The 14,982-nt window shown below is 36.6% G+C and overlaps 1 protein-coding gene and 1 long non-coding RNA gene across 2 annotated transcripts; both read right to left on the bottom strand.

The window, feature by feature from the left end:
• Positions 1–10,359: 10,359 nt before the first annotated feature.
• On the bottom strand, positions 10,360–12,496 carry LOC104437130 (disease resistance protein RUN1). The gene is made up of 4 exons (XM_039309538.1): positions 12,039–12,496; positions 11,841–11,943; positions 10,845–11,793; positions 10,360–10,635 (listed from the first exon to the last, which is right to left on the bottom strand). Exons 1-4 carry the CDS (start codon positions 12,494–12,496, stop codon positions 10,598–10,600), a joined length of 1,548 nt encoding a protein of 515 aa, XP_039165472.1. The 3' UTR covers positions 10,360–10,597.
• A 228-nt stretch (positions 12,497–12,724) lies between these two features.
• Positions 12,725–13,881, bottom strand: LOC120291129. The gene is made up of 3 exons (XR_005548982.1): positions 13,827–13,881; positions 12,876–13,097; positions 12,725–12,783 (listed from the first exon to the last, which is right to left on the bottom strand). It is a non-coding gene; the product is annotated as an uncharacterized LOC120291129 (long non-coding RNA).
• Positions 13,882–14,982: the final 1,101 nt, after the last annotated feature.

The following is a 14,982-nucleotide window of genomic DNA, read 5'->3' as shown; positions in this document are numbered from 1 at the left end:
ATGAAACCATCAATTCCTACGTGTAAATCTCAACCCATACATGCTTTTGGCCCTAGGGTTGCAATTAAATCATGGAAACAAATCGATGGGCATGCACTCGAGACTAGATGGGATTCGATCTCTGGGTATAAGGATAAATTCTTTTTTACCTTCAAAGGAAACGAAACAGCAAGGACACCAAGGCCTTGGAGGCGTGGCCGCGAGGAGAGAAACGGCTGCTCTCCAGACGGCGGGCTTGTCCCTTTGAGGCCTCACCTCCATCAAACTCTTCAAGAAACAAGAGTAATTGTGAGATTAATCCCTGTAAAGAGATTGACGAGTGATCCCTTCTCTTTATTTCTCTTTTCTTTAACTTCACCGCTTCTTCATCTCGTCTTTTACTCCAAGTTGACCGAACTCCTCTCTTCTTTTAGAACCCAAACTTCAAAGTTCTTTCCATTTGAATGAGTGGTCGTGAACTATATTCCCTTTTAGATGGATGGCCGTGTGAGATAAAGATCCTAAGGTAGATTAGATGGCCTTTAAGAGATAAGAGTCCCGGAGATAACTCCCATGAGTCCTTGTCCTTTGAGAGTGGGAGATTAGATTAGATTGGAGAGATAATCCTAATCCAACTAGATCTACGCGTTTGATCCTTATCTTGATCCTACTCCTCCTATTCAATTCAATTTCCCTACCTAATTAAAAATTGCAGCCCCCTCAAACCCAACCCCGCCCCCCCCACAAAAAAAAAAAAACAAAAGGGATGATCTCCTATCTTAGTCGGCCACATCTTTATCTCTAATCCTGGTCAACCTCGGTCAGCCTCGTTGTCGGAGTTGGTTTCTGAAAGGAGATGGTTTGCATTTGGGACATATCTATATCTAATAGTGTTGTGCATGCGCTAAACATGTGCAAAGTTAAATAAATCCGTAAGAAAAAGAAAAATACTAGAGTGAAAGTTACCTCAAAAAGGAACAAAAAAAGTATTTACTTATTTTTATTGGATAAAAAGGATGATGACACTATTGGAGTGATGCAAGGGGGGAGGGGGTGCTTGGGTCGTTTGATGGAATTTAATTGTCAATTTTTTTAAAATATTTTATCGAGGTTAGCTTTGCAAGGAAAAAAAGAGTGAAAAAATAGTATTCTGGACTTACATATATACTATATTTCGAGCACAAGCTATGCACATGCGTGGTTGCTTTCATGCTCTTTAAGGCGTGCAATAAATATCGATATCCGAACAACTATGTATGTGAGTGTTTAAATAATCAAATTAATCACTGTGAAATCATGAAAGCTTTTCACATAATAAACTGAATTTAAATTTCAAGTAAGGATATCATGAAATAAGAAGTTGGCGACAAAATGTCCTCGCCTGAAATAGCATCGTCTTTGGATAGAAATGGCATTAATTAGTGGATAATTGAAATAAAGGATTGAGAGTGGTCATCGTGTTATGATTTAGTGGCATTGATTTCTCTAACTGCTTCGATATTTTTCACGAATGATTAGAGTTTGAGATTAAGGGATAGGAAAATTAGAAAAATTATTGTTATTTTTTTAAATATGGACGTGACCATTAAACTCAAAAAGTTTCCTTTATTATTAGTACTAGACCTCGAGCCATGCAACGCGCGTGGGTGGTTGCTGTCATGGTTTTTTAACTTGCAATCAGCATAGACGTCTGAAAAGATGTGGCTGTGAATACGAATAATCGAGTTGAGCAACCCACAAATCACGAAACTTTTTCACACTGTAATTAAAGTTTATAAAAAGATAATATAAAGTTGGCAGCAATGTGTGATTGCCGGAAATTTCGGATAGCTCTCATGTTGTGGATAAGTGGTGCGAATATTGGATAAGTGAAGAAAAAAATAATGGATTGTGATTTTATTTTGAATTAAAGAATTAGTGGAATGCATTTCTCTATCATTTAATTTTTTTTTTTTTTTGCCGGGTGATAAGAGTTTGATTATAATAATATTTTTCAAAAACTAATAAAGCATAGGAAAACCAACGAATTTTTCTAAATATGGGGATGGATACCCAAATCAAAAGCTTCCTTTTTATTTTAATAATGGGGGTGTGGATATATAAATTTCAATTCCAAACCTATTATGCTTGTGTCACTTTAATCCAACATTTCAATTTGGTTAATTGAGTCCTAAACTTTTTTATGACAGTTGATTATCTTATGTGACATAGTTAATATTGACATGGATAATTTTTTATAATTTTTCTATATTTCTTTTCTTTGTTATTCCTTTTTTCTTTTTGCCAATGGCTGATTGATGGCCATCGGCCATAGGCGATGACCAACAAGAGTTGATCTTACCCGCCACAAGTAAGGGTGGCCTTGTCAGGTGTCGCGTAGGTGAGGGTGACCCTTGTTAACCCTTGCTCTTGCCTAGGTGAGGCCAATGAGAACCCTCGCTAGGCCAAGGTGGCCTCAGTGGGTCTCACCCTTGACAAATCTAGTGAGGGGGGCTCTCACCGGCATTTGCCCTTGCCTATGGCTGGTGGCTAGCGAGGACACAAGAAAAAAGAAAGTGAAAAAAAAAGGAAAAAAGAAAAAATCCGAATTTTTTAAAATTTACAAAAATTATCCATTGTTGGCCCTTTCACATCAGATGCGATTTCTAATGAAAATTGACCAAATGCGTTACATTTGCAAATTGTCAAAATACCTAAAACTAAATTGGCCAAATTAAAAAAATTATGACTGAATTGGAACACATACAACATTCATAGGACTTTTTTTCGGTAATTCTCCCTATGAAAGTTAGAAACCTTAACCAAGTGAGCCCTTGGATGGTTCTTTCTTCTCTTTTTATTTCGATAGAGAAGAGAATCACATAACAAGTTAAAACAGATATAACAAAGGAAGTCCCGGGGTGCGATGACCCCTATGGTCCACTGCTACAGAAACTGGTGGTTAGAAAATTATGCCTGGGAAACAACACTGAAATTTTAGATAGTCACAATTAAAGGTGGCAAAAGGGATTTTAAACCTAATTTTTAACTCATATTGTTATAGGCTATGTTTAGTTGGACTTTGGGTAGTTAGACAATCTCCAAACAATCTTCCAATCTACCCATTGAACAAATCTGTATCAAGAAAATTTAATGACCGTTCAATGATAAAAGCTGAATCTCCACTTGATTATAATTGTCCATGCAACGAGAGTCTTTGTTTCCATAAGAAGAGTTTCTCCGTTTAAAAAGAAATTTTATCGAGATTGATTTGCCAATCGAATAAAAGTGGGTCAATCAAATCTTTCTAGGTGTGAAATCTAAGACCAAGTCACTAGCTGTTATACATTCTTAACAAGTCACGTTTTGAGCTTGCTTCGTTATAAACTTGCCACGTTTTGAACTTTTTCGTTATGAACTTGCTTCAGGATAGAAATAAGAGTCTAGAGGAAGAAGGGGTCGCTATTGAGAGTATCTCCAAACTGTTCGAAGATAATTTTGTTGGCGTTATCCTAACGCTTGATAAAGTTGAATCTTCAGGAAGCCAATACCATCCTTTATTTTTTTATGACTTGCCAACTCTTTTCTTGATTTAGCAGCATGATAATAAAAGTTGGTAAGGTCGGAAAAATAAACAATGATAACTAATTCAACGAGAGTTGATAAATTAGAATTAATTGATAACTTAATTGGAGAAAATATTAATTGGAGAAAAGTTGATAAGTCACTTCAATTAGAGTTTGTAGGTTCATGTAATAATTGATAACTCTAACACATACCTTAAGAAAGATAGCAAAGTTTGATAAAAGATAAGAAAAGTCAATCATTAAAAGAAAAATAAAATTGCTAAATAACTTCAATGAGTATTGGCAACCCAAATCTTAGTAATTTAACCAGAGAAAAATTGGCAAGTCACTCTAATTAATTTTGGTAATTTGTAAATAGAGTTGGTAAATTTTAGGTGTTGCTAAGAAAGACATATAAAAGTTTGTACACAGCAAGAAAAAGTTAGCATTGAAAACTAAATAAACTAGTGATAGTGAATAGCCCAATTTTAGGGGAGAAAAGTACTAAAAAATCCCAAACTTATTACATTGTTACCAATTTAATCCTAAACATTTTAATTCGACTGATTTAATCCTAAAATTTTTCATACTAGTATCAATTTAGTCCATCCAATCAATTTAAGTCGGAAATTACTAACGTGGATGCTTTGGCATTGATATAAACATTTTAAAATAACTTTTTAATAAATTTTCAATTTTTTTAACTATTTTTATTTTTATTTTTTCTTCTTTTCCCTTTTCTTTTCTTTGAACTGATTGACTATGGCCAGCAACCCGCCACAAACAAGGGCCGACGAGGGAAAAACCTATGGCTTGGCAAGGATCAATCGAGGGTCGTGAGGGTCATGCCCTCACCGGATTCGGTGAGGGCCGCAACACCCTCGTTGGCCATGGTCAATATGGGCCATAATCCAAAAAGGGTTATGGCCTTGCCCGATGAGACAAGGGTCACGATGCCCTCACCAGCCATGGCCGATACCGCAATCCAAGGGAAAAGAAAAGGAAGAAAAAGGAAAAAAATTTAAAAAAAAATTAAAAAGTAAAAAAATGAAATTATTTTGAAAAGTTCACATCAGCATTCGCCATGTCACTTGGATAACCAGCATCCATCTCAGCAATTTCCGGCCTATATTAGCTAGATAGATTGAATTTCTACCAATGTAAAAAGGTTTAAAATTGAATTAGTGTAATTGAAAGTATGATTAAATTAGTACCAATATAATAGATTCAATACTTTTTTTGTACTTTTCCCAATAATTGGAGGTAGTGGAATGCGAAAAATGGTGAATTACACTAATTAATGTTGGTAATATCTAAAAAAAGAATGAATGAATTTAAGATGTTGATCTATCCAAAGCAAACAAAAGTTGATAATTTACTCGAAAAGATAGTGTATTTAGAACAAATTAGTTGTTAGTAAGTAATTCATACATCAATTAAGAATTCAATTTGACAAAAGTTGGTAAGTCAATTTAATTTAGGTTGGTAATTGCATATAGGAATTAGTAAATGTGAAGCTTTAGTTTATGAAAATAAGATGTGCAAAGTTAGTATGAAAATTGATGATTTATAAATTGTGAAATTTTTTTAGTGATTTCATAAAAGTAATGATGCCAACGAGGTACTTGGGAAAAATGTCATCGGTTATGTTTTCACCAACAATTTACCATGAACGTTCCACATTCTCCATGAAATCTTCAATTCGAGACATAACTACTCTACATAACCTATAACTTGAAGGTGTGAGATTCGGGTTGAGATATATGTGAAAATTGAAATTAACTTGTGAAACTCCTTTTAACATAACATCAATGCTTAGCTTTGGAATTCCAATATTAGGCATGCTCAAGTGGAGCACTACTGAATGGGTGACCTCTTAGGAAAGTGGTCATATGTGACATCCTGAAATTCAAGTCCTCTAAGGAATGAATGAATTTGAATTTCGCCAATACATTGTTAGTTGATCTCACTTGAAATTGATCACTCCTAAGATACTGACCTAAAGAGGAAATGTTAATAAGGACAGAATTCGTACGATTAAAGAAGTTGACCTGGAAAAACGACTTGATTGTGAGACTTGTGTGAGGACGATCCTGTAAATAGGCAGGCTGATTTCAAGGACGACTAGAAGTTGATTCACAGACAAAAAAACATAATGGAACGACAAGTGATTCCGTTTATTGTTATCAAGCTCACGAACGACCCTAGGTCAATCCTTAGTAATCGTGTACTTTGAAAGAATAATCTATCTTCCGCAATTTCATGTAGTTAAGGACGTCCATGAGTCGAGATGTCTTGAACGTGATTTGGCACAAGTCGGTTACGCGTGAATCCTCAAAGTCACCTATCAGTCTGAGTTATACCCAAAATGGCATTAAGGCGAGATTGACATGGCATGAGAACTAAGGATTAGACTTTGAAGTAACGGGAACGTCTGGTAGGGATATCCTCTTTGGTAGAGGAATTTATTTATTTATTTATTTATTTGGTGATGCTTGAATTTTTGGTCAAGAAGATTCACCAACTAGTGCAGCGGCAATGCCATGTTTGAGTTTCAGTAGTCCCAGACTCAAGACCTTGGAGCATTGCTTGTGACATCCATAAATTCCCCTATTCAAAAATATTATTTAGGATTAATTTTCACAATTGGATTGCTTGAAGTTTGAGGTGATAGAATTTAGGGAATACATTTTGATAGGTAAGTTAGTGGTGTAGAACGGTGATATTTGGTGTAGAACGGTGATATTTAATTTGCCTCTAAATTATTGGTAGAACTTGGTTGGTATGTTCTAAATTCCATATTTGAGGATATTCAAGTTTTAAATTTATTATTTTGAGATTTTCCAAATTTTTTATACCTTTCATTAATTATTTTAACGAATTAAAAATGTCTTCGGATTTACAAATGTTCAAAATCAAATGTTTAGAACTAAAATATTTTTGGACGCACAAACATTCAAAACGAGATGTCTAAACAAGGCATTGGTAAGGCACAACCGTACATGAACGAGGCATCAAGGTGCCATTCAAATTTTCCTATCAAAGAACTAGATAAAACACCTAAAGAAATATCATGATAAGCCATATATTCCCGAGATCTAACAGTATAGTTTGCAATCCAATCAGCACAAGTATATTCCCCTCTCTCTAGGTAACTTGCAACTCGACTTCCCATTGACTCTATGAAATTAAGCGAATTTGGTTAACCAAAGAAACCATGGATGACCCCAGACGAGTCGGTTGTCAGTCATATTAAGGATATGATCGAAGTGGAATCCTTCTTGAAAAAGACTATGGTGGTTTGGGTTGCAAGCTAACTGAAACCCTTGAACAACAGCTAAGAATTAAGATTTGTTCGCAGAAAAAATGCTGAGGCAACTAGCAAAGCCTTCAAAGTACTTGCCCTCCTCCATTAGTAATCTTTATTAAAAAGATTGAATGGAGAGTAAAATAATTACATATATTTGTGTGAAGGACTTCAAATGTAGCAAATTTCTACCTACTGATTTCAACAATATCAGGATTGAGGCAAGCATCAAGTAAATTATAATTTTGTATATAGACACAAGAAGGTGTACTTGAATTGATGTATCAAGCTGAGCAAAGTGAAAATTGATTTCTATTATGTTATCTGCCCAATGTGCTAACATATATTTAGTATGGATTTGATTTCATTTGAATAAAACCAATATGTCTTATGTATTCATTATCGAGTTAATATTTTTATTTTCATCTATTCAATGCCATCATCACTGCTATGATTCGACAACATTCAAAGTATTGATGATAATTCTTGACATGATATGAGAACATGGCTCACTTTTTGTTTCATTGGGATGCTTGCAATCCCTAGTTGCACGGTGTGCAATCAAAATAGGGAAATTGTAAACTTCCTAACAGTGTGAAGAATTGTTCCCTCCACACTCCACATGCTCTTGAGGAGCTCATCAAGCGTGAGGCTGTAGAGAGAGCCTTGCCCTGACAATGGGGTGCGACCCCATTTCGCCAACAACGCCGCCAATACCACCCCTCGAGATCTCGTCTTTATGGAACCAGATTGTGGGACCTAATTCGTATGATTTGTGAACACCTTTCTGAGAATCTGGAGCGATGTCGATGTTAGGGTCCGAACAGAAAAGGAGCAATCTTGAGATCCAGTTCGGCTCTGGCAAACACAAAGCTAAAAATTTGGGGCGGCATCCCTAGATGGTGGCGATATAAATTTGAGAAATTATCGCCGTACAACATGAGTCTTCCATATCAAACCATCGTTTCATTCACAAATAAGCCTCAGATCTCTCATACAAAACGCTTGCAAGCCCTCCCCATGTCCCCATGTCGCGCAGCCACCAATGTGTGATGCAGACAAGGGCCTGCAAGGCCTTGCTTTCGAGCAACAAACGTCGGCAGCGCTCACCAAGCCCTCGCGGACACCCAACAGGGGTTTCCGGCTCTCACTGACAACCCAAGGAGGCCGGGTCTTCTATTCTCTCCCTCTCTTTTCTTTCTTTTTTTTTTTCTTTTTAAATAAAGCTAGTTTTTTATGTTTTTTAATTGCTACACTTTTTTCTCTCATGTTCTTTTTCTTTTTCTTGTTTATAATTTTTTTTCTTTTATTTTTGAATATATCAAAAATAATTTCTAATTTGGCACCATGTGTCTTCACAAATAAAAATAACACGTCAACATTTTCTGTTAGCAAATTTGAATGGAGTTAATGGAGGGACTTGATTGTACCAATTTAACAAATTTTGAAACTTGATTGCACTTTTTAAAATTTTTATGATTAATTGCATTTTTATAACAAGTTTTAAGGCCTCGATACGCTTAAACCCCCCAAAGAAAAAGAAAAGAGAGAGAACAAAAACATTTATAACTTTTCTTAAGACTATGTCATTTTGGGCGGTATCGTACGTGTCTAATCGTAGGATGTGTTACATAGGATGACTAGCATTGGTTAAACTACTATGTTAGTGATTTCCGACCTAAGTCAGCCAAACATATTATATTGGAAAATCAAAAGGTTAGAACTACATTTAGGATTGAATCAATATTCGTATAATAAATTTAAGACTTTTTGAGTTATTCCCCATCATTACTATCAAACTAGCAAAATATTGAAATGAGAAAAATGTTATATTAAGTTAAAAAGAGTGTGCGATTTTTTATTTAACAATCAAGATTCAATAAAATATATCTTAAAGCGTGATGCTAACAATATTTGGAACTTGTTACCATTGTAAAAGTATATTTTAGTTTATTAATATCAACTAAACAAAAATATTGAAAATATGTAAAGATCACCTGAATGTCAATAAATAATCAAAATGATGTGGTGTGTTAATGCATTTTGTTGGATTCACCGAATGTGTTGAGTGGTATTGTCTCAAACAAAATTCATTGAAATTGCTTTATATTTCTCTCCATGAGTCCAAACGCAACCATTTAGCTGATTTTTGGGTAAGCAAACTTGTGACCAAAATTAACAATGTGAAGTCTTAACTTTGATTGCGGAATGTAGCTAGGTTGATTTCATGTAGCTAATTTCATGTAGCTAGGTTGATCAGATGCTAATTCCACATGTATTTTGGCTCACTTTTCTTGGTGAATTAACACGCATGTAGATATTTTTCATTTAAAAAGTTTTTGATATCATAGGTATATTTTCTTTACCTCACTCTACATATAAGGAATGAGTGCTTATGACTATTTAAGTTTTCCCCATCCATAACACAACATAAATGCAACCAGTGAGTTTACTTAAAATGCGAGTCATGTCATAAGTTAGGGTCTTCCACATGGAGACGGCGAAATGGTTAATCATTGACAAAAGAACAATGCAAGTATCAAAACTTAACATGAGAGGACACTTAAGTGTCAAAAGTTACCAAAGATATACTTAAGTACCACTTTTCTTTTCTCTTTTTAAATTGGGACATATGAATGCCAAGTCCAACAACCATAACAAAAATCCTACGTAGCAATGTTTTATTAATATAATTTGCCTACATGGCTCACCAAAAAGCTAAATTAACAAAGAAGAGTCAAAATGATGTCGTTTTGTCCCCAATTTGAATTTTAACCTGAATACTAATTAAATTAAATTTAAAATTAAAGTATTTAAAGAGAAAAAGAAAAATTTGCAGGTGTGCAAGTCCTCACCGCCCCCTCACCACAGTCGCCAGGAAAGGCCAACAACGATGGGAGGAGGGTCGATTGGCAATGCCGAGCCCTAGCCAAAAGCCAACAAACCTTCTTCTCCTCCTTCTCCTTCTCCTTCTTCTCCTTCTCCTCCTGCTCCTCCTTCTTCTCCTCCTGCTCCCGCTCCTCCTCCTTCTCCTCCTCCTTCTTCTTCTTCTCCTCCTTCTCCTTCTTCTTCTACTTCTTCTTCTCATTCTTCTCCTCCTCCTTCTCCTTCTTCTCCTCCTCCTCCTTCTTCTCCTCCTGCTCCTCCTCCTCCTTTTGCTGCTTCTTCTTCTTCTCCTCCTCCTCCTTCTCCTCCTCCTTCTTCTTCTTCTCCTCCTTCTTCTTCTACTTCTTCTTCTTCTTCTTCTTCTTCTTCTTCTTCTCATTCTTCTCCTCCTCCTTCTCCTTCTTCTCCTCCTCCTCCTTCTTCTTCTCCTTCTTCTTCACTGTATATTTCCAAACTTTTGCACTCAAGTATCCCCGTGTCAAGTTTTGACACTCTAAGTGTCCAGCTTTTGTTAATCCTCTCACCAAGCGTTGAGAAAACCATTGGCTTGACCTCCCAAAATGCTGTTTGGTTTTATCAAGTGCAAGAAGATTATGGAGTGTGCATAGCCAGTAAAACTCTAATTAGTTCATGATAAGAGGATGACCTAATCAACTCTTGTTTGGATGTCTGTTATTGTCATTGTTGAAGGGATGGCAAAAAGAATTGTCTACCTAGCTGACAAACACAAATACCTATCTTACTCAATAGTAAACATGTCGAATCTACATAAACTCCATCATTTGAAGGCCAGTTGTCCTGGAAAATCCGCACTTCAGGGTATCTTAGATTAGATAGCCTCTCAACTTCTTCATTTACAAAATTGTAGAGCGACTGAGCATCAAATTTTCGACAGAGAGCTTGAATTTTTTTTGTTCCCTGAGACAGTAAAACAAAAAAGCTTAAGTATATTATATTGAACAAATATAATTGTTTTTCAAAACACGAAAGATAACACTAGTATAAACAAAAAACGAGTTACAACAATATGATGAGAAAAAAACTTCCCTTACATAGAATTGAGCAAACACTAAAGGCTCGAAATTCATCTGCTTGATGAGGATAAAGTAATTGAAATGCAAATTTACCTTCGTTTCCATCAACACGTCCAAACCTTCCAGATGGTTCCCCAACTGAGTCTTTTTTTTTTTTCCGTTCCTTATCACATTCTCGACGAACAATGTCTGTACCAAGGCCTCTTAACTGATCATGCATCCATAACTTATTGTCTTCACTGATTTTTATTAAAGAAATTTGCTGGAGGACTTCAAGACATTCCTTTGGGAAAAGATTGGAATCTTTCCATGAGTGGAGCACTATCCTTTGATCAAATCCAGCAAAAAGACAAGCTATCTCAAGAAAGATATGCTTTTGACAATCATCCAATGTATCATAACTTATTTTTAACTTTCGTTTTACTTCACTGAGAGGAACTTGTTTCAACTTCTTCAATATCACATCCCAAACATCTTTGCTTCTGTGCCGAAGTAGTTTACCTATAGCCTCTAGAGCAAGTGGAAGACCTCCTGTACTTTTGACCACTTCAGTGGAGAAAGCAACATACTCATCCAAAGGATAGTCTCTCCAAAAAGCATGTTTGCAAAAAAGTTGAAGAGATTGATTGAAGTCCAAACTCATAAGCTCATATGGATAACAAACCTCAGGAACATCAATAATATCCCTGTTCCTACTAGTTATGATAATTCTACTTCCTAAACTGAACCGAGCAGGTTTTCCAATCAGTGCATCCCAATGAGTCATTTGATCAACATCATCAAGTAGCAACAAAACCTTTTTACCACATAACCTTTCTTTTATTATCTTGATTCCTTCCTCAACATTGCTAATGTTTGCCCATTTCTTCTTGAGAACGTCATAGATTAGTTTATTCTGCAAACCTTCGATGCCCTTTAGCTCTGAAGTCTCCCTGATGTTGGAAAGGAAGCAACAAGCTTCAAAATGATGTAATAGCCGGTTGTAGATAATTTTGGCAAGAGTAGTCTTTCCTACACCCCCATACCATGGATTCCAAGAATTCTTATATCCTCCGACTCACCACACATCATTGTATCGATTTCCTTCACATGATTTTCAACTCCGACTAAGCAGTCTGTCACTAGTAGATAAGCCGTTTTCAACTCATCTATAACCTTCTCGACAATCTCCTCTACTAGTTCTCCTTCACCTCTAATATTATGGAAGGAAAATGGAAAACATAATTAGAAGAACAAGGTAATATTTTGGAAAACTGCGCCAAAATGATAACCCAGAAAATGACATACCTATTCTCCTTCGAATTGACCCATCCATTTAGATTGGCAACATGGTTGAGAGCAGCTTTCCACTTATCGACGTTCGCACCAAATTTCTCCTTATGCGAAAGAAAGGCTTCTTCATAAGACCCAATTTGATGTCGGACCTCTGCCGGAGTAACATCATAAAAAATGGGCATAATCTTCTGTCTCCTTGTTTTACTACACTCCACCATTTGGACCAACTCATTTAGACACCATTTACTAGAGGCGTAGCCCTTGGAAAAGATGGGAATTGCAATTTTTGATTGGCTGATAGCTGTGAGCAACTCAGGACCAAACTCCTCTCCAACTCGGAGTTCTTCATCGTCCTTAAATGTGTGGATTCTAGCACCTAGCAATCTGGTATAGAGGAAATTTGTAATGCCCGAGCGAGTATCTCGGCCCCTAAAACTCAGGAAGACATCATAATCATATCCGGATGACATGGAGGTTGATGATCGTGAGCCGTCCGCTGGTATATTTTTTCCTGTTTTGGCAGTGTCAAATCGGGATTTGCACCAAGTTGGAGACAATGCAGCAGTTGCTTCTACACGCCATTGTTGATAGCCGATGAGGATGCTTTGAGTCACCGACAGAAGTGACCGCTTCCCTTCAGCTGGCAGTTTCTCAGTTCAATCTTCCTCATGCTTTTCTCTTTCCGGTTTTCCTTTTCCTCACCGGACAAATCAACCATTACAAGCGAAGTAGCAGCATCCACTTGCGAGAAAACAATCTGCTCGTACGCAGATGAGAAACATGAATTGCTTTCCAGAATTAAAAAATGAAGTCAAATAACAGATGATTAGTTTGACATCTAACCAGTACCTCTGCCATAAATTCCTTTGGATATTGATCCTTGCGATCCCATGGGACATCCATACCATCAAACTCAAGCTTCAGAACATTATCCGATACAAATGCAGTATTAAACATTGCACGAAACATTGATTTTCCATGTTCAAGATTAGCATCCAAACTCATACACTCGAGCACAACATCACCTTGAACATTACAATGGATGTCCAATTTATCTGTTTCACCATCTGCCTGCACTTAAATATACAAACAATTAAAATAGAGAACTAGCTTGATATCTATAATATTGGTTAAGCATTCATGGTGTATGGATGAACTCACACATCAAAAAAGATTGATGGATGAGGCATGTAGCATACAATCGGTGCTTGAGAGGGATTTTTTCTCTTATATACTTGTATTTCTCGAGAGTTGTAGTCATTTTATATATAAAGCAAAACACTTTACTGTGAAAGCAAAATAAAAGAACGATAGCCTATGAAAGGAAAAAATTAAAGAACGATAACTCATCTTTCGACTAGACTGGACATAAGCATACCGATGTTTATAGGCTCAAAATGAGACACTCAAGAAATCACACTAGTCATACACTAGAGTTACATTATACGTACCGGGGATTACGACAAATGCATCATTTTTTCCAAGAGGAAATTAGGCAAGTCCTCAATATGCAGCATACTTGCCTTACAACATAATGTGATATACAAGTGATCTTTTGCAGCTTAATTTCACGGTTTAACACTGTTACTAAGACATTCAAAACACTAAGATAACCATCACCGCTTGCAGCTCCTATCTACAAATCCATCAAGGTTTTACAAACATCTAAGGTGAAAAATTTTGGTACTAGAAGCCAACCAATACATGGGAGAGAAAGTTGAATCATACCTGACAAACACATACAATCAAATCCCATGAATAATTTCAGGTTATATGGATTGCCAACAAAATCAAAGTTACCTGTTTGTAATGCCTAACATGTTCACTCCTTCCGGGTGTTGAGAACAGAACTTTGCGTTCGATCAGCAACCATGAATGGGTCCCGTCCCGAAGATCTTAACAATAGGACGACATCCCCCTTCAAAGCATCCAAATCAGAATGGACCTCAGTACAACACTTTTTATCACAAGCACCTTATCTGTGGAGGCCAATCTAAACCAGCATTACTGTGTGGAAACATAGTGAAGGTATCTCACTGGGAAGACAACGGATTCGGTGTTGATGTCACCTGCAACTTGAGTTCATGGGGTGCTTTCTTGTAAATCATGTCAAGTGTTTTCTGCTCCCCATCCCTGCTTCTTCCTATATAACAAGAGAGAAGCCAACATGAATGCCAAAACTGGCCATGCACCTCTTTCACAATGCATCAACAGACGTTACATTGCGTATCGATGACAACCATTCATCGGCAGACCTCAAGAAGTGGATAATCTCCACTCTCGGTATAGGGCAACCTCCATAATTTTGAGGGAGTTCCATGACAAGTTATATCATATTCAGACAACACTTCAGCCATTGGGCTTTGGTTATCTTGCTCTCCGAAATTGAGCACCATGAAAGAGGCCGCAGAAAATTGGTGTTGGAGTTTTGCAACTATGTCTCTCATGTAAAACTTATATCTGTCATCCTTCAACCAGTCCGTGGTAATTTGGCCAGAAAAAGACCAATCGCAAGTAAGACAAAGAATCAAACACGCATCCACATCCACATACGTATATCATTATGTGCATAAGATTGGTGTACAAAAATAGATAAAGCTAACAGAAGACATCTACCATCAAGCGGGTAATTTGGCTCAGTATAAACTTGATAGACCATGAAATGATTGAGGTCAAATGAAGTACTCGTGCAAGGAAGCTTCCAAATTATGGATGATGACTTGCTATGCTGTCAAGAGTTGTTTAGAAACTAAACCACAAAAACGCATTCATAAACTTCCGGGAAATAGTGACTAGAAAAGGTTAGGAAACCCATCTACTGCATATCATTTCCACAGAGGTGTAGGGTGAATGATATATCAAGAGACCTGCCAATTAAACTAATGAAATGATCCCCGAACTCGAAGGATAAGCACCTCATGCGGATCTTCTGCAGATGAACATCTTGAATGCTTAT

Source organism: Eucalyptus grandis, chromosome 3 (genome assembly GCF_016545825.1).
Source record: "Eucalyptus grandis isolate ANBG69807.140 chromosome 3, ASM1654582v1, whole genome shotgun sequence".
NCBI lineage: Eukaryota > Viridiplantae > Streptophyta > Magnoliopsida > Myrtales > Myrtaceae > Eucalyptus > Eucalyptus grandis.
The sequence above is the reverse complement of the archived record's forward strand: the minus strand, read 5'-3'. Positions and strand labels throughout refer to the sequence as shown.